This window comes from Dysidea avara, chromosome 13, assembly GCF_963678975.1.
Source record: "Dysidea avara chromosome 13, odDysAvar1.4, whole genome shotgun sequence".
NCBI classification, from domain to species: domain Eukaryota; kingdom Metazoa; phylum Porifera; class Demospongiae; order Dictyoceratida; family Dysideidae; genus Dysidea; species Dysidea avara.
Window position 1 is genome coordinate 12,856,097 of NC_089284.1, and position 25,880 is coordinate 12,881,976.

General features: G+C 37.7%; 3 protein-coding genes across 6 annotated transcripts; all 3 read right to left on the minus strand.

Annotated features, from left to right (window-relative positions):
• Positions 1-1,853: 1,853 nt before the first annotated feature.
• LOC136242408 (FAD-dependent oxidoreductase domain-containing protein 2-like) lies at positions 1,854-11,211 on the minus strand. 4 transcript variants are annotated; one of them, XM_066033828.1, is made up of 22 exons: positions 11,061-11,211; positions 10,931-11,002; positions 9,460-9,522; positions 8,475-8,590; positions 7,897-8,054; positions 7,551-7,608; positions 7,438-7,504; positions 7,043-7,109; positions 6,946-6,993; positions 6,708-6,766; positions 6,545-6,655; positions 5,975-6,154; positions 5,649-5,720; positions 5,162-5,277; positions 4,910-4,955; positions 4,798-4,860; positions 4,616-4,688; positions 3,787-3,890; positions 3,490-3,565; positions 2,798-2,894; positions 2,677-2,745; positions 1,854-1,990 (listed from the first exon to the last, which is right to left on the minus strand). In XM_066033828.1, exons 1-21 carry the CDS (start codon positions 11,185-11,187, stop codon positions 2,686-2,688), a joined length of 1,833 nt encoding a protein of 610 aa, XP_065889900.1. In that variant the 5' UTR covers positions 11,188-11,211; the 3' UTR covers positions 1,854-1,990; positions 2,677-2,685. The 4 variants fall into 4 exon arrangements, with proteins under 4 accessions (XP_065889900.1, XP_065889902.1, XP_065889901.1 ...); XM_066033830.1 differs by lacking the exon at positions 11,061-11,211 and adding an exon at positions 9,350-9,414 and having other exon boundaries at positions 8,475-8,586; positions 10,931-11,003; XM_066033829.1 differs by lacking the exon at positions 1,854-1,990 and adding an exon at positions 2,227-2,465.
• A 214-nt stretch (positions 11,212-11,425) lies between these two features.
• Positions 11,426-21,635, minus strand: LOC136242410 (calcium uniporter protein, mitochondrial-like). The gene is made up of 8 exons (XM_066033832.1): positions 21,507-21,635; positions 21,302-21,344; positions 20,274-20,546; positions 19,810-19,898; positions 13,825-13,960; positions 13,283-13,419; positions 12,378-12,463; positions 11,426-11,666 (listed from the first exon to the last, which is right to left on the minus strand). Exons 1-8 carry the CDS (start codon positions 21,573-21,575, stop codon positions 11,558-11,560), a joined length of 942 nt encoding a protein of 313 aa, XP_065889904.1. The 5' UTR covers positions 21,576-21,635; the 3' UTR covers positions 11,426-11,557.
• Positions 21,636-23,186: 1,551 nt separating this feature from the next.
• On the minus strand, positions 23,187-23,901 carry LOC136242411 (keratin-associated protein 5-1-like). Its single transcript, XM_066033833.1, has 3 exons — positions 23,665-23,901; positions 23,431-23,607; positions 23,187-23,367 (listed from the first exon to the last, which is right to left on the minus strand). The coding sequence occupies exons 1-3, from the start codon at positions 23,864-23,866 to the stop codon at positions 23,204-23,206; spliced, it is 543 nt and encodes a 180-aa protein (XP_065889905.1). The 5' UTR covers positions 23,867-23,901; the 3' UTR covers positions 23,187-23,203.
• Positions 23,902-25,880: the final 1,979 nt, after the last annotated feature.

Here is a 25,880-nt window from a genome sequence, read left to right on the forward strand (position 1 = left end):
GCGGTCTGGGCACGAGACTAGTACCATGCTTCTTGGATACAAGATCAGCAAGACGGTTGTAGAAAACAGTAGCTGGTATTAAATCGAGCGGCTGTACAAATGTATGGCGTAGTTTCAATCGCGTGTTATCCATTTTCTATAGTTATATGACCACGTGCTAGGTGAGTCTTACAAGCCAGATTAACAGTACTTTGAGGGAGCATCTGTAAGGTTTGGCGGCTTCACCCAGTACTGCATGAAACCATACATATTATGTTGTGATTTATTGCTTTAATTTGTTGATGTATAGACTAGTGAAACCACATCATTGGGTTCTAGTGTAGGTTTCTTGTACACACATGCAACATCTTGTATACCAGCAGTCCAGCAATGTTGTCAACCTATATATCCTACCACCTACAGTGAAACACAATACACACATTCTGAACTATATATAAGCCAGAGAACCACAATTGCAAATAACAGACATGCAGTGGGACACAGGAAAAAAGCATTTGTAGGAAATTTGGGCATTAGATTATAGAATGCTCTACAGTGCTGCACTCACAAACCGTTTTATGTACTTGAGCCTGAAATCTGTGCACAATGTTGGCTACTGCATAAAGAGCACCCATGGCAGTAGTATGAAGTATTCCACCTCTTCAAGTTCAGTATGGTACACCATTAAGTAAAATACCTCACAGGCTTCTCACAATTGATTATGTCAGCTATTATACAAGGGCTTCTTCTTCACCAAACCTTTGATTATTTCCTGCATGTCATCAGCATGTGGCATGATAGCTAATCTTGAGTTATGTGTTTCACGTGGATTGAGTATTAATTCATGTGCATTAAATCAGTACTTTTTATTTATTTATTATCAAACTGCATGGGTAGGCAGATACCCAGGGAAAAAAAAAGAAATAATTTACAATTAGATTAGTTATTTAGATGCTAGATTGAAATATAGTTAATGAATTGGATGTTACCGTTGTTGGAGGAAGTACCATGGTACTAATCATTATTGTCCATACAATATCAAACATGAAAAGCTACTAAATAGTTTATACTATACTGTGCTTGATAGAATACATGAGTAGCAATTGTAAAATTATATATTATCTGTGAATCTTCCATTGGAGAGTTTGCACAAATTCGCTGCTGAACAGGTGATTGATCTAATATAATTGTATCATTTTTAGGGTTTCTGGGGAGTGAGGAATATATGATGGTGCTGTTAGTTTCCTACTACAAATACATTTGTGTGATGCTACTTTTGCAATATAGTTACTACAATTTTATGTTCACTTTGTAAGCACTACACCATGCAAGGTGAACATTTTTGTCTATTTAGTTCACATTGTTGAAAGTCAGCAAATTAGCAACACAAGTAGCTAATAGCTTATCTGATTGGTGCACCATTTTGGTAGCTATCAAGGAGCTGTACATTATAAGTGTAAAAGTAATTATATAAGCAGTTATAAATCAACAGTACAACTCCTTGTTTTGCATGCACACTGTATTATTGGATGGAGGTGACCATGCAGTACAGATTCAAGCATGTGTATATGCTGTTTTGCAATCTGTAAGATTCTAAATGTATGCAACTATTTAGTGATCTTCTATAGAGGCACATGGCCTTTATTCAGAGGGTCTTACAAGTTAAGAGAAATTTTTATCTTTTTTAAAGGACAAAATTGCTTATAATTCCACCATCCTACACTGATGTATATTGGATTCTTAAAAACTAAGTGTGTATCCTTAGGGAGTACTATATATGCTAAATAAAATAATTATTTCCATTAATTATAATTCTCCCAGAAATTTCACAACTATCCCAACGCTCCAGTGCAACAGTTGGACAGATCCACGGTCATGCACACACTCATTACACACATTTCATTAGATTACTCTTACACATATACATTAGAGTATGTGTTAAATATAGTGGTTACTGTCTCTCTTTATCAGTTTGCTGTTACAGGGTATGCATATCCCATGGAATGCAAACCTGTATAGAAGAGTATTTCAGCAAGTGCTAAATTTTATAGGTAGCAAACTAAAATTGCTACAGTAAGACAATGCTATTTGTGTTAAAATGATAACAATGTAGTGGCAGATCCAAGCTTCTCCCCCCTCAAAAAAGTATATAAATATAGTCAAGATACTCTAATAGAGCAATCATGCATGCAGTCAATCCTCCAGCTGCTAGGATGATTTTGTAAATGAAACGCAAATGGTCCTTTGTATGCCATTCTATACAACAATTTACTTCAAGTTCATAACTGAACTAATCATGACTGCCATTCATCCCTACAGCCCTTGGCAGACCACTTAGAAAGCATATTTTATTAGACATTTGCGCATAAAACTATTCTACATCAAAATTTTCAGTCCTGAAATAATATTTAGCTTCTGGAGACAGTCTCCCAGTTCCATATACCTTCTACCCTGGTGCACCCCCTTGCAAAATCCTGGATCTGCCCCTGTAATGAAACACTTCATATTTATATATGTCATGATTTCCGACTCCTGGTTTTAGACTTTCACAAGGGTAAAATTCATTTTACATAGTGAAAATTCTGCCTCCTACATGGTATATTTTACCATTATGGAAAATGCTGCTATCACTGCATATTACTCTTTATTAATGACATTGCCAAACACTTGACTCACCACCATGTGGTTAATCCTTACCTTATACAACTATATGAAGTACCACTGTTTGCAGTGCAGAGGCACACTTTCTCCATATGTAAGTACATACTACACAAAGAACAGTGTAGAATGTAGTTGTATATACTGTACATACATATACCTTAAAACATCTTTCAAGAGAATAATGACGCAAGTCAGTATCAAAGACTGCTTCAATGAATCTTCTTAGTGGAATAATGTGAGCACGGCGGGCTGTCCTATGTATGTATGTATGTATGACAATTTTGTAAGGTGACATCATATACATTAACACAAATAATTATATAGCCTAATTAACTGTTAACTACACAAACAATATAGCCCCTGAGACAGGTCATTTTGTAACATGAACACTGAATACCCACAGTCAGATAGATAGCCCTAAATATTCTACCCGGTATTTGCAGGGCTGCTGGAAGCTATATATAAATGCAAGTCAGACCATGTGATGGAAACTTTTATACGTTTGCATTTTTCAGTAATTGAAGTACTAAGGTCTTGTAGCTCAATTTAACAACAAGGCAACAATCTTTTCAATTAGAGTGTTGGAGATTTTTTGACTGTTCTCCTGGAGTGTATTGATCTACACCAAAAACCTTCCACAGCCACTGCCGTAGTGCTTACAGCAGTAGTTGTGAGCACTATGGCAGTAGGACTCAGTATGGCAAATTGGGGCCAGTGTATGCGGCACTATGGCCACTGCCATAGTGGCCCTGATTTGTGTACATGTACATTTGTAGCTCCTTATTAGACAGGAGCTGTATGCACTGTACTTTATGATGGCCCCTGAATCAAGGGGTTCTGTGAACCTACCAGTCAGTAAGCAAATCCTCTATTACATGATGAAATAAATCTGCCTTTGGTTTGTCATCAGGAAAATAGTAGACAGCTATACAAAATGATACAGGACACATAATCACTGGAATGTTTATAAAGCAAGTACTCAATAGAAAGCTTCTATGCTAAGGATGGTACATTTTTCAAACCCTAACAAAGGAAAATCCAAAAACACGGAGCAGAAAGTTTAGTCTTAAAAGAGACTGATTTACTGCAGTACAGTTAAATCACTGATTAAATGGATATATTGCATGCTACATGGAACATGTTTACTTTGCACATAATCCTTGTAATAATGCAATACTGGATGAAGAAAGTTGCTCTTGTCCGCTGTACTGATATCTGCAGTTGCTCTGTCTTCTGAAAACACATCTTTCCTGAATAGGCACACAGTGATATTATACAGAAAATACTATATTTTTATCACTTAGAAGCCACAACAAGCACCAGCCCATCTCCTTTGAAGTCACCTTACAGCCTGTAAACAATTAACATAGGGATGCCGTGACTCAGAAACCTTTGTTATGAAAATATGTCATGGGTATCGATGCCACAATATAATGTCATGATGTGGACATAACTTGTGCTACATAGCAAAAACCTATGGATTCACTATATAAAGGCATAAAATACACAGAGATAACAGTACGTAAGCAAATAAACTTAAGGGCATTTTTGTCCCCAATGCTTTATAATACCATATCGTACCCAAACTTGCAGCCAAATTTGATGAACTATCATCATATTTTGTCATGGAATTTTATGTCACAATATGTCATATGTCAGCATCCCTAAAACAACATTATACTCTTGTAAGAATACTGTAGTTTGAATTTTAGTATATAAACTTATGAGTAGGCATGTGGATGCAAAATAGAAACCAAAAAGGGTGTGTTTAAATGTACAGAATATATTGTGCTAAAAGCAGTAAGCAGCAATACATGGAGGAGACTGAAAATGCAGCCATTATGAAGTCAAATGTTGCAGGTTTATAGCCATTCAAGCTCATGGTCATTGCCTTTAGACAGTGGTCACCCTGAGAAAGGTCAGTAAGTGTGGCATTTAATCAATGAAAATACATTGTGTCAACTAGTCCACTTACCCTGGTCCTGAATACTCCTGTCCATATTGCATTTCAAGTGTTATTAACTGACTGTTATTGTGACCTGTAAACTCTAAACAAACACATACAATACAAGTGGGTGGACAATACACATGCATTTGCAAAGCATCATACAAAAAACAAAAGTATGCTGTCAGTAACAATTAAAATGTGTAGCTAACTTTTAAACTGGTGTAAAGATAAAACTGGAACTTCTTCTAAATAATCAACCAACCCATCCTCACCTACCAAGTGAGATGGTGTTCAGTGATTACAATGAGATAATAAACTCACGTATGACAGCAACATCAGCTAGCACATTAAACATCTGGTAAATTCCCTGTAGTATGGAAAATGGAATAAAAAGTTAATAGCAATTTTTAAAACATTTTTGTGGACAGCAATAAAATTTCTGGCAAAAATAAATCTTACAATGGGCACATTGATATCATTTATTAATTGTTTTTGTGCAAAACTTTTAGTAGTTAACTATACGTACATGTAGTCTGCATCACTATAATTATCACTGTACTTAAAATCACTAACTGAAGCTTCGTTGATTCTCTTCACCAAATGAGAAGTGAGATCTATTGGACTCAGCAGAACAGATGGCCAAGGTACACCATGATACTTCCATTGTAAATGTTTGTACAGTGCTCTGGCTAATTCACACATCAAAGATATACAATATCTTACATTATTCAAAACAGCAATCAATCAAAAATATAAATGTACTACTGTCTTTGCACACGTAAAGAAAAGGAGACTAGTAGAAATAATCGGATGGTTAACTTTCTCCTACACTGTTCATGTTTCCATGCAATCCACCACTACCTGGAATATTCATTTTGTCCTATACTGCTGCAGGTGTCTACATTATTTTACTGCAATCAGCATATCTGCGACAGTCAGTTCCTATCTTTTGCATGACTTTATAATGTTCAAAATTCATGCTTAGCGTAAGTAAACAAAATAAAACCATGATATGTATTTCAAATGCATGTACAAGTAAGTCATGCAGCACACATCATACCAGTGTAACGAAACCCATGTATAAATCCACCAGCAGACACTTTGTAGTCCAGTGAATGTGCTGCTGCTCCAGCTGCACAACAAAACATATATACGTAACTACTGCAGAGTTAGCATTACAGATACACGCAGTATTAATGCTGCATGTATTATATTCAAAGGTTAAAATGCCCAACAAAACAACAATTCATATTTTAGATATGATCTATGCAATTAGCCATGTACACATGCAAATACAAAAGGTTTGCTTTACTGACTGCCAATAGATACGCAGGAATGGCTATATACGAGCTACAAAACAAGGAACATGGATACATATATACTTACCAAAGAACATGTCAGGTACGCTGGATGATTCATAATTAGTCAACAAATCAGGATACTTTTTGATATTGTCAGAGATGGGATTAGCTGAGTGTGTGAAAATCGAGAAGTTAAATCTGAATCCCAAGCAGCGGATAATGTGGTCATATCCACTCTGAAATGTCCCAATGCCATTATTGTCGGCTGGAAGACAGATAATATATTCACTACATTACGCAAATATTATGATTACCAAGTATGCTTGTAAGCAGGTTGCCAAAATGTAACAAATATGGCTGGCATTTTGCCATCATGACTTTACGTATTGTGCATGCAATTCTTTAGAAATAGCTACTTTTGTCACATAGAATTCTGGACAACCTCTGAATGTATGGCAGTACATATTCCTCTTTCAATGACTGATGCATCACTAGATCTTTGATGGTTCAAGCAGTTGGACTTAATGTGGAGTTTAAAGGTATCAAATGTCTCGTACAATGTATTATCTTGACAGAGTGCTCAAGTACATTATTAATGAAACATGCATCAATGGCTATAAAAAGCACAGAAACATGTTTGGCCCGAAGAACTTACGAAGCTTATCAGCATACTGCTTTTGCATCTTAGCAAGTTCTTGACTCAAAATTAAATACAGCTTGTTTCCTTTTGTTAATATTGCTTGATCCTCTGAATCTAGCTCAGCTTCTATTTATTAAAGGCAATTATATGTACGAAAATTCAAAATGAAAACATTTACCAAAAATCCCATCTAAAGATTTCAGTTGGTATGTATCAAGTATTTCATCATTGATAGCCCTAGGCGTAAATAATATATACACACGTGATGAAATTTTCTCATAAATACTGCCCATACACAACAAAGGGCTTGATTTAATTGGAAAATGTGTCACTTTTAAATAGCTAGACTTATAGCTTAAGAATTTTACTATGCATATGGTTGTCATAAATGCAGTACACTATAATATATTGCTGACCTCAGATCACCAACGTAATGAGTTTGATATGCTAATCTTAGTCTAGACCTTCAGCACAAGAGACATAAAGTACAGCATAGTCTACTGTTTAACTGACCTACTAATCATATGTATATGAGATGCTGAGCTGACAATATTAGAGGCTACCTCAAATGCTGAGTTCCCTACAGGTACGTAGTTGATTACATAATATAATTCGTAAGAAGCTAAGCATGTATGTTTTAGATTATATATGTGACTGGATTAGCAAAAAGGTACCTTTTCTACACATTTTACATACCAGCAAACAAAATAATGTAACACTTGACTCCTTATACTGACTAACTTGCTTAGTACCAAAATGCAGCCAGATACTGTAGCTACACTGATAGAAAATTTCATGCAATTATATGCCATGATTAAAAAGTTATGAAGTTTCAAAGTTCAAAAAATGGGTCAAGTTTTGTGTGTGAAAAAGGTACCTTTTCACAAAAAATCCGGCCAGATATATACCTTTTCCGAGAATCAAGACAGCTTGTCCTTCAAAATCTTTTGGGTCTACTGACACACTTTCATAACCCTAAATGTGTTGTATACTGGCTACTATTAGATCATTATAAACTTACTGTAGCATGCTCAATCCCTGGTAAGGAATTTGGAATTATAGGAACTGACACACCTGTGCTGTGGTAACAATTCTCAGCATATTATGCATACAGTATACACACAAATACATGATAATGTTAATTGATTAATAACTTAGGTCGCACCTATGGTACGTCGTCTATTTGGTGACAACACTTGTTTGGCAGTTGTAAAATGTGTTGGCAAGTTGACTCTGTCTTCAAATCTTAATGGTATTAATGATTTGCCATGTGCGTCATTGCAAATAATAATAATGTCATGTAGTGGAGTTTTAAACAGTACAATACTACAGCTATTATATTTGAAGTCTACAACATTGAGGCATACCTCACTATTACAACATCACATTTATAAATCATGTTCCGTTGATCTTTCAGTAGGAATCCTTTCTTGCTGTGAGACTTGTGTCTTGCCACACTTACAATATCTGTATTGTACTTGATGTTTAATCTTAAATGCTCAACAAAATCTTGTAAATACTTTACCTATAAAATTGTGATACATGTGGTGGAAAAAATCGAAATATAGGTCCAAACATACAACAGAACATCAAGTATATTGTCAAAGACTACTAGCAACTCAATATCAGCAAAATTGGTTGCTCTATGATTGCTATATTAGAGTATAAGGTTATTTAAATGCCAAATTGTCCCTATAGAGTTTTGATAACAGAAAATTCACTGCATTATAGCTAGTAGTAAAATAAAGTCTGTGAATTCAACTAGAAATATGCTACAGTGAAGCCTGTTAATCAGGACACTTGAATATGAGGACACCTGCATAATCTGGCACAGTATCCCTTAGCATGTAACTTGAGCTGACACCTTAATAGTCAGGATACTTTTGGATCAGTCCTAAGGTGTCCTCAGGTTTCACTGTAGTTGACAACACAATTATCTACCCACATAAGAATCAGCAGTTGGAAAATAGTCCACAGAATAGTGACGCATCATTAGTGACTCATTATTACTGATGAGAGAGTTCCAGTCATGTCTCAGGTTAAACTCCTTGTTAGTTCTGCCTACACACAGTGAGTCACCACAATACAATATAGGTATCTATATTCTCTTCAGTAGCTATGTACAAATCTTACCACATGTGGACAACAATACACAAGGGAAACATCAACAAAACAAGGCATATTACCAAACTGTGCACCTTACAAGGGCAGATTTAGGTATATGTACTCTATTGCTATATAGCTAGAAAGATAGAAGTTACGGTACAGGTTCAGTTGCAACTAAAGCATATACATACTGGACAATGACAAGATAGATAGACTCTTCTAAGAATCAACAAGAGGGGATCAAAATTTATATTTCAGGGGTAAAACTGCTAATAAGCTGCTAAACATTGAAATACTCTAATAGAACAGTCAACTACTCTAATATAACATCCATAGGCAGCTCCAGGATTTTTCATGACTGGTTTCTGATCAGGAGCATAGCTAGACTTTTGGTGAAGACCAAAAAAAAGTAGGTGACTACCTGCTGAGAATAACTTCCCTCTGCTAACTATATCACTGATAAGTACCTTATTATAGCTACATAGTTTGCTCTGAATACTGCAACTGCTTTATTAGAGTGATTGACTGCTCTATTAGAATATCTCGATTTGACTTTGCATATCCATTGACTGGTTTCCAGAAACCTGAGAAACTCCCCTGGAGCTGCCCCTGACATCCATCATTATAAGACTAACTCTTAGACCACTTGAACTTTGATAAGCTATACTAGCAAGTTGATTGGTAGCTATCTGAACTCTATTAACAATATTTGACTTGCGCTTTAGTTGTACATCAGCAGCAATTCTATTGATTTTCCACTAATTTTGGATGAGCACACTCTGTACTAAGTACAACAGCTCAATCCTTCACACAAGTGTGTATACCTGTGTATCTTTTGTTGATTGAAATCAGTCGTCGGTGTCTTGGGTAATGAAGAAAGAATGAACCTGTGTGGAAGAAATATGCATAGAACATTATATAGGTTTCCTTAACGGTTGGTCTTCAGTCTGCAGTCAAGCCATATATGTATGGTAGCTATATTAGTAAGCTATAGAGTAGAGATAACTGATACTTGATACTAACTAAATGTACATGTAACAAAGTCTGGGTCATTGCTAGCAACAATATTCCGTAGCCTAGCCACGACAAAAGGAAAAAAGTCAGTGGTCTGAGACTAGTCTATAATGATAAAAAAATTTTGATTCCCAAATCTGTCCTGAAAAATGATCCTCCTTTGCAAAGTCTGATCTCCCTTGGGCCCTCCCCAGCATTACTTGTCTGTGTGTATGGTAACAATCTCCCATGAATAAGGCAGTGGAAAAGGGGAAAGAGCCCATCTTTCCTGCTCCCCTTACCTTTTAGATGGTGCTTTTACCAGATACTTGAATAGAGTGGTCAACCACTCTAATAGAACTATTTTATAAAAAACCGTAAGTAAGGTGCTAACTACAGTGGATTTTGTTTGGATATGTGAAGTCCATTTACTTATATATAGAGATCCATTCAATTGCTCTAATAGAACTCCACACACTAGCAACAAACTACTCTAATTGAACATTCACATTGGTGTGTAAGGCGTCCAGATACTAACAATATGGTCTCAAGGCTTCTAAAATCTAAAACAATCTGTCCCAAACATCCATGCAGTAACCGAAGATGATTTGCAAGAAAAGTGATAGCCAACCACAGATCAAGATTTCTCTATTAGAGTATCTTGACCATGCATACAAACCTCTGGCTATACAGTTGTTCTCCTTGGCCTAGACCTTTTTCAGTTGCAACAATTAGTCTCCAGTCCCAGTGCATCAAATGTGGAAAGTAGACTGTTTTTGCGCTAAGGCCAATGAAACTTGATTACCAGTTTCTCGTTCAGATTTTTGAAAATTTGATGCGGGCAGGCGGTTATTATTCATTATTCATTATTTTTCCAAAAGCACAACACACATCCAAACATGAAGATTTCTGCCAAAAAAACAGTGAGATCTACACTGATTACTCTTACATTAAATAGCTAAGGTACGTTACTAATCTATAACAAGTGATTTTTCCATTAGAGTATAGCTGATTGCTCTATTAGAGTAAAAGTGACCGTTCTATTAGAGTATTTCGATCTGAAATACCAATAATGAAATTCCATGCGGGTGTATCAAAAGCATGCGGGCGATGACGCGAAACTGCTAATCAAGTTTCATTGGCCTAATGATGTCAAATTTGCTCTGGGAGAAATTGCCACCATAATTTGTCTGGCAAGCCAAATTTGGCATCACACATCAATTGGTCCCTGCAGTCAGAAGGGATAACCAGACTTTGCTTATAGCTATAAGCTAGCTACCTAGATTGTCCAACAAAACATACCTGCAGTATGATTCCTCTCTATGATCAAATAATTTCTTCCTGCGTTTTGAAGAAAATGTCCCATCTGTAAACCTAGTTTTGAAGCGTTGTGACGCACATTATTTAGAATAGTACCTGTTATCTCACTCACCAGAAGGTCCAGCTCCTATAATACAGTATTGGTAGTGTACACTTTTCTTAGCGCAGGAATACGTACACGATAACAATAGAACTAGTAATAGCTGCATTGAGGGAGGGCTCCTTATTAATAACTTCATTGCATCTATGATTGCATGTACCAGCTGAGCGTGCACGTGACGCATTTTTCTCGCGTTAATCGGTTTTGTTTGTAAAATCATGGATATTCAACTACGTTGATTGCTCTTGTACCTAGTCTGGCGCGGCCGCCTCTTTGATTAGTAATTAATTGAAGCTCATCAGAACCAGCGTTTGAAAATACAAGCAACTATACCACATACATCTCTGGCACTGATTCCAGCTGTTAACTTGCAAGGCTAAAGTCATATAAATTAAATTTGCTAAATAGCTACATAAAGAGAAAAAACAAACAAACAAAAAAGAATTTCATATACATATAGAACTATCACAAATAAATATCAAGTCTTCATCTGTATGATGTCATCATCATTAGTCTTCATGATCTAATGGCTGAGTTGGCAAATTCAATTTCATTGGTCCCTCCAACCTCCTGAGCTCACCATCCAATCTGTCAATGGAATCTTTTAGATGATTGTACCTAGAAAAAAATGATGTCTTGTTATAGGAAGTAATAAGCGGCGAAGTGGGTGCAAAGGTAATAGAGTCATTGAACTACAGCAGCGACAGCTTTCAGGGAAGTTTTTAACTTTCCAGAAACTGGTCAAACAAGACCAAATACTGCTTTGCAGGGTCCAAGATATGCTCTCCAAAAATTTAATACTTCCAAGAGAGTACCTTAAGAACCCAATATAGTTCATCTGATTGTTGTTACGTGGGCCAGCTGTCCAATGTAAGCATGTGTACAACATGCTACATCGGGAGTGAACACATGTTCACCTCTTTGATATTACTATATTTGGAGGGGGTTCAGGTGAACATAAACTGACTATACAGTAGATAGAGTAGACAAAATGCTACATAGATTGCTACACAGCTTGTCTGCTTCAAATCCTTTGAGTATTGTGACTGCTCTATTAGAGTATCACAATTACACCTTATAGGATTCCTACCTTTGCCCACATGTAGTTGCAAGTGCTTACTCTGAAATGTGCATGTACACATGTTTACAACTGGTGTACTGATCACTGTGCAGGCTATCTGAAGCAGTCTTTCAAATCATGGATTGACATAGCACCCATGCTGGCAAATACGTTTTTCGTGATCACACATAAACTACTAAAGCTCCCAAGTACATATAACATTACAATGAAAAAAAAAGAAAACTATTAGTAGAATACCAAAGACTCACTTGCTGATGTCAAATCCATGTTTTCTAGCAAACCAATGAAACCGCCTCAGGTATATCCTGTCCTCGGCTTCATTGTACACGTACTCCTGAACAAACAAAACCAACCACCACACAAATTTTAACTTTTTTTATGGAACAACACTTAGAATTCTTGCAGTATCATTATAACTGGTACCCACATAGAATACCATATTACATATAATAGTATCATACACAATGTATTGGAATAAAGTTGGTAGCCAAGCCAGTAAAGTGATCACCAAATTTATGTAAGTTTATACTATACCATCAGTATAAAAACAGTACAATTGGTGTTTTTAATTGTCCATATATAGTCCAAAATAGTGGTATAAGGATAATATAATCTGTACCAGGACATTTTCAAGTTGTATGTTGCTACATGAGGCAAACTGTGTATGTGTCGTTTTATTGTGTGTAATTGTAAATGTACTGAAACTAATGTTCCCTGTGTTGCTGTTGCAACTCCATTATCAATTGTGAATGATATTCAGCCACCATCCTTTTATGCCCATCTGTAATCGTAACAGGATAATAGACTTGAAAATCCTGGAAGCAATGCTAGCTTATTGTCAGTCAATGTCAACAATAAGAAATGGATGAAAGGAGTCAACATGCTTATATATTGATACAGTGCTCCCTTGATTGTCCAACCCCCTTGGTACCAAGACATGCTCAGATAATCAAAAAATTTGGATAATTGAAGCCCATTCATTGGCTCAAATACTCCAATAGAATGAACACTTTAGACAAAATACTCTAATAGAACAGCCATTTCTACTGTTAGGATAACCGGGTGCTTGGATAACCGAGTGTTCTGATAGTCAAGGGAGCACTGTACTGCAGTGAAGTGATACGTATGTTGTGTACTGTATTATACCACAGACCTGTCGGATTAGAGTAAAGTAGACGTAGATCCCAATTAGTGTGGCACAGGTGGTGAAATAGGTCACCGGCTCCATGATGTCCCAACTGTACTCACCCCAGGTGAGCTGGGCAAAGAAGCCAAACTGCAGCGACATGGCTGGAGGAAACACATAGACATTCTCATCTTCATACATAGAGTAACAAATGCTACACATATGTAGTGGAAATATTTTAACAGGATACCATGAAATATGGACACCGGACCACATATCAAAGTATTTTTTGGCCTTTGAGAATAGGGACCATCATGATAACATCGCAAGCATCAAATCTGCAGTGACCTTTTCGATGCCTGTACAGACAGATAGAAAGTGGTAGGTAGGCCATTTTGTATTCATGCAGAAAACAAAAGCACAAGAGGACAAACTTTTAGATATTGACAAAACTGCTTACTATACCTGTATATACCATACTGGTATTTACAGCTGATAAACCGGCTGTTTGGGCTAATGGGCTTTTAAAATTCTTGATATTGTTATTATGTTAATTTCAAGGTACTTACCTCCCAATCCACACCAGAGTAGAAGGTTTGTTCTCTGTCGTGTGATTTTGTCCAAGCTAAGTCTTTGCTGTTCTAGTGGCAGTAGCTCGGCTTTCAGCTTTTCCAAATCTGCATTCATCCCTTGGTGTTTCTTCAGCTGTGCATGAGTGAAAGATATTAACATTTACTTAATCATACAATACGGTAGTACTGTATAGTAGGGATCATGGAGGTTTGTGTTTCTTATCCAAAAATATCACACAAAAAACAGCCTCGCTTTCCTTCATAACAGCTTGGCAGAATTGGCTAGGCATAACCAAGCCCATAAATGTCTTTAGAGCAACCCTAAACCCTTGCAAAAAACACCTTAGAAATTTAAATTTTTTTTTCTTCTAACTGACTGATGCCTCCAGCATAACTCGACTATGGACAAGGCTAAGGGATTGATGTCTTCACTGTTTGACACTGCTTTGGCCCAAGATGCACCTTTTCGCAGCTACAATACATGCATCATAGACCTAACTTTGTCCTCCTTTGCATCCCATTTCTTTCTCTACTACCGTTAGGTGTTGATTGGCAGTAACATGCAGCATGACTTGGCACTTCTCATACTGTTTTTCGTTGTAGCACTGTATAACAGGTGGAACATAACTAGAACTGAAGTGAAGTGGCCACTTCGCAACTGACAGTCGAGGCACGTGTTCAATCATAATTTCTGTAGTGACTGGATTGATTGCAGAGGCACTACTAGTACTGTTCTTCATTTGTTATGATGCATAACAGATGGAACATAGCTGAAAAAGAAGCAGAATGGCAACCTCACATGTCAGTCATTAATGATTGAGAATACTGCAAATACTTTAGTACTTGTTAAGATCACATAACCCAGCTCACATGATGCGTTTGCCATAAGGGAGTGACACAATAAAGGCTATGGAGTTTTATTGGCATAATATCTTGTCAGGAACGCCAACATCAGTACTTTAATACAGTGTGTGTATAATTGTTGTAACTGAAAAAGCTGTAAACAGTTTAAAGTCAGTATAAAACATGTCAAATGGGTATGACTACAGGTAGCTAGTATTTGTGAGTACTCGATCGTTAGCTCTAGAGAGTACTCGAATACTAAAAAACCATGATCATTCCAGCCCTACTAATAATTGGGGCATGCATTCAGTCACGCCTGGTGTAATTCCTTCCTCTGGTGCAGTGTGCAATGGTAATGAATCATATATCTGCCAAAAAGTAAACAACAAACAAGTGTAAGGAAAAACAGATATTTTACATTTGAGTAGGCAATGAAACAAGGGACGTCATCTATACCTGCAGCTAAACTAGCTGACCTACTTCAGTCATTAACAGGCTGAAGTAGCCAGCCAATATAGCTGCAGGTGTAGATAACCTCCATTGTTTTGTTGATTTTTTCTTTTTTTTTTGAATCTGTGATCCCAACTCAAATGTAAAATTTCTAATTTACCTTGAACTTGTAGGATTACATTAAATACTGCAAGAGTTCATAATATTAAGATACGTATACATTGTGAACTCTTAATACTAGTTAAAGCATTGTGGTGAGTGCAATACAGAAAATACATGAGGATGGGATTGAAAGACGGACAAAGAGAAGCTGAGTACTGTATTTGGTTTGAGACCACACCCGAGTGCTATATTTTCCATAGTGCACAAGTGTACACAATGCTTTTACTGGTTTAATGTATAAATCTGGAGTAGTGAAAGTAAACAATTGCTACAAATTTATCACAACCTGGTATCACACAATATTTGAAATCCATAACTTCACAGAACAGGAGCAATCGGACATGGAGGATTGAGGAAAACGACTGAGGAAAGCCAGCTATTTGTGTAAAATATTTGTGTAATGAACAGTTTACACAGCTATCAAACAAGTGTGGCCTAAGATGTGGCCAACAATGTAGTACGGTTGAAGTTGTCAATATCAAGCGGCCACTAAATCTAAACAAGAATTTGTTTACAATAGTGGACAGTACTATGAGACTAAGTCATATACTGGAATTATAAATACTTGCATGCACAGTCATTAATCTGTTAAATTCCATGGTAACATTGTTGACAGCTGGAGTAATAGTGGTCATTCCAACATCTCCATGGGTTGTGTCTATGATTGCGTCATGTTCACGCAAAGTGTGCTTTATTGCCAAATAAAGCACACTTTAATACATTATGGAGAATAAAACATACCGTATTTGACCGGTCAATAGCTACGGCTACTATACCTTTCAGCAAGTAAAACCCTGCGGCTACTATGGGCCTGTGTGGCAGCAGCCCACGACATTTATACAAATTCATGAGTGACTGACTGTTTAATCATCTGTCAATACTGTCATTCATTCTAACTTCTCTCAAAAATGATATTTCCTGGCTTAAAACAACTCCTTTGCAAGGTTTCTGCTTCAAACGTGTCTTATCAACACTTGCAACAGTATGTTCAGATACAAGCCGCGGTTCTTATCCGAGGGCGGCTCTTATTACAATAATTCTAGGCAGTGGAGCGGCTACTATCCGGAGGCGGCTATTATACGAGCCGCGGCTATTAACCGGTCAAATATGGTACTTTTTTCCCGTATCATACTTTATTAAACTAAAATAAATACATAAGATAATTTACTCAGTAAATGCAGTCACTAGCACATACACACAAACACAAGATGGCTTCTTTTGGTCCGTCATCTTCTATGGCTGATGTCACCAGTTTAGAAGAAAAGAGAACAACCTTTACTCGTTGGTGAAGCCTGCTTGCTGAGAACTGCGGTGAAATTGACCTGTCTAAGGAGTGGGCTCAGAGAATGATGAGGAGAATGGGGTTCGTCAAACGTAAAGCCTCAACAGGTGTGAAAGTAGATCCTGAGGTGTTCAAAGAGCTGCAAGGACAGTACCTTAGTGATATACGAAGTGTAGCTACAATGGAGGATATTCCTCCACTGACCTCCAGATCTGATCATCAACTGGGACCAGACAGCTATTATGTATGTGCCAGTGTCAAACTGGATCCCCAAGAGCAGAAAGGAAGCAAGAGGGTAGAAATTGCAGGAATTGATGATAAGTGGAAAATTACTGCTACACTGACCATCACAGTGCAAGTGGAAGGTTATTACCAGCACAGATAATCTACGAAAAAAAGACTCCAGCTTGTATCCCCTAAATAACCTTTCCAACTGGTTGGCACACAGCCAATCACTGGGCCAATGAGGATACTGTGTTGGGTTACATTTACAACATACTCCTCCCTTATATAGTGGACACCTGTAAAGAGTTGAAATTGTCCCACTCATTTCCAGCCTGATGATTTTTGATCATTTCAAAGGCCAGCTTACAGACCGTGTGCAGAATGTTTCAGAATCTATGTGCCCCCTAACTGCACAGATCGCCTACAACCTTTGGACGCAAGTGTTAACAAATCTATTAAAGCTACAATGAAGAGCTTATTTTCAAGTTGGTATGCTGACCAGGTTAGGCAACAGAACGGCACTTACAAACCGATTGATCTGAGGCTGAGAAAAATGGTTTGTGAAAGCTTTTGAACATGTACAGGGCAATCCCAAAATTATCAAGAACGGTTCTGGAATAACTGATGCCATCAAGTAACCAAAGAGGTTGAACCAAAAGCCCATAAATGCCTATTGGAGCATGCCAGTGTGTTAATAGTGATACTGGTATTAGTTTATTTAATTTATAAGTATGTATTGACCAATTATATCAATTATAGTTTGCCACATTATTATAGCTATAAAAACATGTACACCACTAATATAATAATGTTACAGTCAAATGTCAAGCCTGTGTGATACTATTCACTCCTACACACACTATAGATATCAGTTTAGGAATGAAAGATCTGCATAAGGCATGATCTCTCATGTGCCATTGGTCATACTTAGATTTTACTGGACTTCTCCCAAAAGCAATTGCTGTGGCATTTGCAATTGTAAATAAGCCACACTCGTTACAGCCTGTTTGCTTCTGTACATCCACTATCTTAACGTCACAGGGACTGCAACAAAAAAAAAGCCTGCAATAAGTTTGGAAGACGATTGATCAAGAAAGGAATAAGCGGAGTCATACACATAAACCACCTTGCTACCTGGGGCTGTCGTGGCTACTATCCAATGATCACCACAGACATGAAATATTTGTATAGCATTATCGGTTGCACCTATCAGGGGTTGGTTTTGCAACAAGGACAAAACTAATCCATGTAGTTAGGGAAATTGTGCACACATTAAGCTTTGGGCACTATTAATGTGCTGATCTATCATCAACTTTTCTCCACCAAAAAAAAAAAATCCTTTTATCAGCCTGTGTCAGTTTAATGTCCCTAATAGTAACCCATGTTACAGCATGGTTCACTTCTGGCACATCTTCTGAGGCTTGCGGCATTAAATCTATGGTGTCATCATTATCTTTACCTGCACCGTCTACTAGTAGGCTGTTATCCATGAGCTTCTTGGTTGTTTACAATGGTATTAGCTATAATTTCTGTCGTAACCGCCTTTAACTCTTCCAATCGCTCCTTCGTGTTGTCCATAAACTCACGATCCTTCCATTACAACTACATGTATAAATACAAGGTATTTCCAAGCCTCCCTTTTCCAAATCATGTGAATAGTGTCTGGGACCATTTACTGTGCTAGTATTGAGCCACCTCGTCTCAAAAATAGGGAACAAATGCACGAATAGTCCCGTGGAACATGTCCAACTACCATCTCTCCCTTTTGCACTGCTACAAGCTGGAGTAGTGCTTGATATTAAATCACAGTTAAACAATATTATATCCCTACTGTGCTCAAGATACCATAATGGAAATGCACAGTAGGGATATAACACTTCTAATTGTTTTACTGTGATTTAATATCGTGCACTACTCCAGCTTGTTTCAGTACTTTTTATTGATGTGCTATGATCCCTACTCTAGTTGAAAAATTCAACTTTTTGTGTGTACTTGTTTGTTAACTTTTTTTGTAAAATAAAATTAATATGACTGGTGAACCCACGCATACTGCATCAAAAGAAAGAAATGGCGCCGGACATCACAGCTATCAATTGTCATCTGAAAAGTGAAGTATCCATTATGCTTCGTTGTCAGCTATGCTTAACCCGTTACACAGCATTATGAATCAAGAACTGTTCGAAAAGCACCTTTGCATTCAAAGTAGCCACTAGGAAAAATACGGATGATTCTGATACAAAGGGAAGCCATCACGTGCTACCGCAAAATTGACACCTTTCACTGTCAGCCAAGATGAATGAGACACAAAGGAGGACACTGATAAGTCTCCATGAAGAATGCATTGTACGTACTGTGGTATGCCAAAAGGCACATGTCCGGCTAAAGCAACATCGAACAGTGAAAAAATCAAGCCCGTAGCCTTGACCATTGTCCATTACTGAGTTACACTTGTCTGAAGACATCAGTCAGTCAGTCAGTTATTCAGTCGGTTACTCAGTCAGTCAGTTATTCAGTCGGTTACTCAGTCAGTCGGTTACTCAGTCAGTCAGTAGAAAATTCCATTTAATAAAAATTTTTTTTAGCAACTTGTTGAAAGGGATTCGGGTCAATAGAAGGCTTGTGTGGGCTTAGTTTTACCTGCTTCATTGTCATCAGGGAAAAGTGAGGCTGGTTTTGGGTGATGTTTTTGATGGGCCATGCCTACACGTTTGTGGTCCCTACTATACAGTATCCTATAAAACAACTCCTAAGCTATAAGCACTTCATATAGCTTCAAATTAAGTGTGATTTTACAGAGGCAGCTACATTAATAGTGTTTTATTTTGTAAGCAATAAATCACGATATATCATGATCTCAATATATCACAATGTGTAAAAATAATCTCAATACAGTTATCATTTCATGTTTTTATCGCAATAGTAACGATGTATCGTTATATTTCCCAACCCTGATCAATGTACAGTACCATATGTTGATGTATACATCTTCATATTATTTAAAAGTAGAACAACCTATTCACCTGATGTTCATCCATGTGGAGTGCAGTGTACAGCCTGTGTACCACATCTTTGATACGGTCTTCACTACTGTCTAAATACTTTTGACCATCTGAAATAAGAGCCAAGTGTTAAAACATTCCCATAAAACAACACATAGACAAATACAGTACTACAAAAGTTCTACTACACAACTTGGTTTATATTTATTCAACACACTACACAGTACAAACACTACACTACACTACACTACACACACACACACACACACACACACACACACACACTACACTAGTGACTACACACACACACACACACACACACACACACACACACACACACACACACACACACACACACACACACACACACACACACACACGCACCCACACAACACTACACACACACACACACACACACACACGCACCCACACAACACTACACTACACTACACTACTACACACCACACCACACATCCCAGTCTTACAATCGTCAGGAATCTTGATATTGTATTTAATTCCATTGATGTCAAGATCAAAATCAGACAGCAAGACATGATCCATAGTGGTGGTCATTGACATCTTGTTCCCATCCTTTGAGTACACTGTCGCACTTGTAATACCACCATCTTCAGCCTTGATATGGGACAAAAAATCCTCGACCGTCTCAGACAGGGGCTTGATAGTAATATCACAAACTTGCATTGTTGATGGCAATGGGATAGATATTATTGGTTGCCCATAACGAAGTAACAAGGAAACTGTTGATAGAGAAGTGAACTAAACATATCATGTGTAGTGATGGATTGTAGTAAACATGCCAAATTACAACATATCAAAGCGTGAATTTAAAGCATCACCCATAAAGTTTAGTGTAGTCACATTTGAGGCCTACTTGACATGACCACTATAACAATGCGGAAGATACATGATGTTGTACTGTACCTATGAAATAATAAGTCTATCATGATGAACATCGCCATAATAATTCTGTGTTAGGAATGTTGCAGTAGGTAGCATCAAATTTTGTGACATTAAATCCCACAACACAAAACAGTAGCCCTATGCCTTTTTCCCTTTTGTGTTTGGGTGGGGGGAAGGGTCTCCAATAGCCATTTCATTCTGAATCCCCAGATTCTGGGGATAGTTTGAAGGGTTGCAAACAAGCCGTGAACAAGACGTTTTCCTGTTCCTAGTAGTGCTAGCGCCTGCTACAGCTACTGAGTGATTTCTGCGACAGGTGCACGAAAAACACAAAAACATAAGTTTTGCCTTGCACACAGCTTATTTGCAATTCCCCAGAACCTGGGGATTCAGAAGGAAATGGCTATTGGAGTTACACCAGACCCTTTTCCCCCCACCCAAATACAAAAGGGAAAAAGTGGTCTGGGCACGAGACTACCCTCCCTGCTAGTTTGATGTGTACATGTATTAGACCCAAGTACATTCTAACATACTATTCAGTTACCAAATTATCTACACAACACTCAATGCACATATAAACACAGAATCCTACTTGAATGTGAAGTTTGCGATGAGAAATGTCTCCAACTAGGACACTACAAAGAAATAGACTGCAGTAAGTACTAGAACTTGTACATCGGTACATTTGCAACCGATTTAACAAGTAACTCTATTTAATTCACACACGATAAACATTACAACCGGTAGAACATCATACGATCGGGAGGGCCAGACGAACAATTTTATACATGTCTTACATATGGGACTTTCTTCGCCCAGCAAACTCTGCCGGACACTCCGATCCACGAACGTAGAAACAGAGACATTTCGGCGCACGCGATCAAAGACGTACCGGTATTTTGGATTTATAATTATTTTAGGTAATTCTGCTAACTTACCGAAAAGGTGCTCCATTTTCTCCGTATACTATTGTAGCACCCTCAGTATACCCTGCTAGTGCCGTGTGTTGTTTGTATAAGCATAGATAATGTATGCGTTCCTACTGGATTGGAAACGCCCGTATTATTTACGTAGTGACGTCATAGGCCATCCTCGTTTCGCTGCGCGTGAACTTTATGGCCTCGACAGGTGGAAGATTTCGCTGTTCTTGTAACCAGCAAATTAGTGTTTGTTGTTTACAGCTGGGTTAGTTATCACCTACACTAATTGGAGGCTGGACTGGGTAGGGACGCTGGAGGGCAGTAAACAACAGCGTAAGAAAATTCAGGCTCAAAGGTGAAATATGGTGTTTCAAAATGGTTGTGCAAATTTCCTGAAGAAACAGAAAGTGTAGCATTGTTTCTTTGCTGCTGTTTACACCACTTGTAGCAGGTAGAGTGTAGTAGGCTAGCTAGATATTCACTGCTTCACTGTATATTTCCACTGCCTCGATAAAACTTCAGAAAACAAGCACTACTTTGTGCTATTGTTTAGCTCAAGCTGAGCAGTACTGAAGCATAAAATTTATTTCAATGTATCACACATTTCTTTGGTTGTGTAAATGCGGTGACAAGAAGTTGGCTAATAGTACTGCTGTTGAATTATTAGCTGGTGCGTACCTGCCATTGTCACCTGTCGCAAACAATATTTCTCCCAGTGCCCACAGACACGCTGTGTTCTTGTTCAGTACACAACGCAACACAATAAACAATGTAAAAGGAATGTCCACGCCTTCGAACCGGCCTTCAAACATGCAAGAGAAAGCCAAACAGCCACTCAACAAATTTCCCAATGTTTGGCGCACCGTAACTAGGATAGGAAAATAATTTAACTGGCGTTTCCAATCCAGTAGGAACGCATACATTATCTATGGTGTAAGGGACTGTTCTATTAGAGGGTAGACCCATAGATAGTAGGCTATTCTCCTTACAATAATATGAGTGGAGGAGACTGGTGTCTCTAAAAATGAGCCTGATTCAAAGGGATTCTACCAGATGCGCAAAGTAGCTATTTAGAGTTCACATTAGCTTAACAAGGAAATATGATGATTGTGTACTGAAAGAAATGTGATCATTGAAATAGTACAAATTGCAGACTCAGTGCAGAGAGAATCCCTTCGAATATACTCAAGATCTTTGTTAGAGACCCTATTATGTGTTGGACACTCTCCTCTTCTTAACTGTAACTGGTTAATAGGTTGACCATGCGTCATATTCAATGGTCTAGCAATACAACTCTAAAATCATATGCATTGTGCCAATACTGACATTTCAGCAATTAAGTGGCTGGCACATCTTTCTTAAGCATTTATACCAAATGGACAGGTAAGTGGTCACTCAGTCTGCTTTGCAGTGATATATAGTTAGAACGCAGGCTCCCCTTTAAATGTGTAATATATTCAACAAATTTGATTGCTAATTCAGTATTCATGTGCCTGTACAGATATAGCCATGCAGCTGCAATAATATGTTTATGTGTGCAGAAAATAAAGTGATCAGTCCAACTAGGGATGAGTCTATGTCTTCACTGTACAACAGTCCTTCTCACAGAAACACTTGTCCTTCTCACACTTACAAGTAGACCCATCACATGATCCTTGACAGGTACAAGGACAACATCCGTCAGCAGAACCACACTCACTGTCAGCACAAGTACAGGATGAGCCACACACACAGTTAGCTGTTGAAAAATAGATAACATAGCATAGTTGCTATTCTAAGTTTTGAGCTTGATTGTACATACCATTGCAAGCACATTTCTTGGCACAACAGTCCTTCTCACAGAAACACTTGTCCTTCTCACACTTACAAGTAGACCCATCACATGATCCTTGACAGGTACAAGGACAACATCCAATAGTAGTAGTAGAGCCTTTACATTCATCTCCACAAGTACAGGATGGACCACATGAACAATTACCTGTTCATTTCAGGTGCACACAAAACTACTAGCATGTCACAATATACACCAACCTACCATTACAAGTACACTTCACTGTGCAGCATCCTTTAGTACATAAACACGAGTCCTTCTCGCACTTACAGGAAGATCCATCACAACCATCACAAACACATACACAGCATCCATTCACGCCTTTGCACTGGTCCACTTCACTGCACTGGCAGTGATCTCCACACTGACAATTCAAGCAGGAAAACTTGCTAGTAGAATCAGCCATCTTTCTTTTCAGCACTATTGATCAATTGAACGCTTCAAACTTCTTATGCGACTCGCTGATCTCTTCATGACTTTTATAGTAGAGAAACACACACGTCACTACACGGCTCTAAAGCTACACGTTACTATCAGTAGGGCCGTGTACTGCAATATTTCCGCATACTTTTGTGATATCATCAGCATACTCTGTTAGTGTCGTGTGTATAGTGAATGCGTCTAACCTGTGGCGGGAGAAAAAGATACCACTGCACTATATTATTATCAGTAGAGACGTGTGATTGATCAGTATACTCTGCCATGTGTTTCACGTTACTACCTAGACTTTCCGCATACTCTTGTATTAGATGCTGAGATTATTGAGACTGACTGTGTTGAAGAATTTAAGCAAAAATTAGCCCCTTTTATGTAGCTATATAGTTAAGTAACTTATCGTAATTGTATATATTTTTATAGTTTATTATTGTAATTGTACATATGTATATAATTAAGTAACTTGTCGTAATTGTACATACTTATATAGTTAAGTAACTAATTGAAATTGTACACATGTAATTGCACATTAGCATTATACCCCTGGAGGGTCCTGCTGATTAACAATAAATAATAATACTAATAGTCTACTATCAATATACTTGATTAGTGCCGTGTGTTTTCTTACCATGTTGAGCATTCTACGTTCGTTCAACAGTATCATTACTCTTGTCTGCTGTACATGATTGGAGTCTATGTTTGGAACTACGTAGTAGTGTACATTGTGTCTTGCTAGATTTTGCTAAGGCCTTTGACTCAGTGGCCCATGAGCATCTTCTTAAACCGGGTATTGATGGTAAGCTACTGCAATGGATACGCTCCTTTTTAACACACAGATGGCAATGTGTTGTTGTGAATGGTGCTTATTCGGATTGGTTAAGTGTTAAATCAGGAGTTCCTCTAGGGTCTGTTTTAGTCCCCTTGTTGTTTTTACTATGATTATGATTATGATGTGATTTGGGTTGAGGCTTAGAAGCCTGCATGTACACCCATTCAATTATATACATACACAAATTAGATGCAATAAACAAGAATTAACTATGAATATAATTATTACACCTTATCAAATCAGAGACAATGTAGTGCTTCAGTCCATTTTTGTTACCATAAGTCTGGATCCACCCCTAGCTGCATGCATGGTCAGTCCCCCGTCATATCAACTACTTCCTCCACCCCTGAGCGTGGCTATGCTTTATGACATCCTAAAAGGTATAGGTACGATTCTTTGAAGCTATCAAATTACTGTAATTTCAATACATCTTGTACCCGAGCACATCCTCTCACCCTTGTTCCACTACAGTCTTCTATCAATTCTTATAGACATTCTTTCTTTGTGAACACTGTTTTCTTATGGAACACTCTACCGTGTGATGTATTTGATCTCAGCTCATCTAAGTTTTGCCAAGCTGAGTATAAACTGTTTTTTTGTAATTAATTTATATGTGTATGTGTTCTTTCTTGGTTTTTGTAGCTGTGTTTTCTCTGTATTTGTCCCCTCCGTTTTTGGTTTTGTATCTTCTAGGGAAACACCGGCTCTGCCTTTTGGTGTCACCCTGTCTTTTTTGACAAATCAGATAAATAATAATAATAACTAGAGCATATGTTTTTTGCATGCTTTATAGTTTTATTAGTAGTGACTCTTGATATGTGACTGATCACAAACCTTCCATCCAGCCATCAACCTCTATTTATACTGCTGCTGCCCTACCTGTAAGATTTGCTATTTGTCAATGCATATAGGGCAAAGGGATTTGCTGATGACTTGACTGTCAAGTCTCATCATAGATAATATATACATATTATCTATGGTCTCATCAACAGGTTTTATTGTAACTTGTCGTAAGGGAAATAGACATAATTATGTCTAGAGTTCCAACCTCAGAAGTGTATATCTCTCTTAACTTTAACAGTCATCGTGAGGTTTCCTCTACAGGCAAATGGGAATGCCATTAATATCTGTAATATATATATATATATATATTTAT

What these genes read in the sequence shown, in the direction of transcription:
- LOC136242408 (XM_066033828.1), bottom strand. Translation starts at nt 11,187, where the DNA reads ATGAAGTTATTAATAAGGAGCCCTCCCTCAATGCAGCTATTACTAGTT. An exon ending in AGAGAGGAATCATACTGCAG is followed by an intron (nt 9,523 to 10,930) that starts GTATGTTTTGTT and finishes TCTTCCACACAG; the next exon opens with GTTCATTCTTTCTTCATTAC. An exon ending in TGTGATGTTGTAATAGTGAG is followed by an intron (nt 7,609 to 7,896) that starts GTATGCCTCAAT and finishes TTGTTACCACAG; the next exon opens with CACAGGTGTGTCAGTTCCTA.
- LOC136242410 (XM_066033832.1), bottom strand. Translation starts at nt 21,575, where the DNA reads ATGTCTCTGTTTCTACGTTCGTGGATCGGAGTGTCCGGCAGAGTTTGC. An exon ending in GGGCGAAGAAAGTCCCATAT is followed by an intron (nt 21,345 to 21,506) that starts GTAAGACATGTA and finishes ATTTCTTTGTAG; the next exon opens with TGTCCTAGTTGGAGACATTT. An exon ending in ATCGCAAACTTCACATTCAA is followed by an intron (nt 20,547 to 21,301) that starts GTAGGATTCTGT and finishes CTCTATCAACAG; the next exon opens with TTTCCTTGTTACTTCGTTAT.
- LOC136242411 (XM_066033833.1), bottom strand. Translation starts at nt 23,866, where the DNA reads ATGGCTGATTCTACTAGCAAGTTTTCCTGCTTGAATTGTCAGTGTGGA. An exon ending in AGTGAAGTGTACTTGTAATG is followed by an intron (nt 23,608 to 23,664) that starts GTAGGTTGGTGT and finishes TGAAATGAACAG; the next exon opens with GTAATTGTTCATGTGGTCCA. An exon ending in CAAGAAATGTGCTTGCAATG is followed by an intron (nt 23,368 to 23,430) that starts GTATGTACAATC and finishes ATTTTTCAACAG; the next exon opens with CTAACTGTGTGTGTGGCTCA.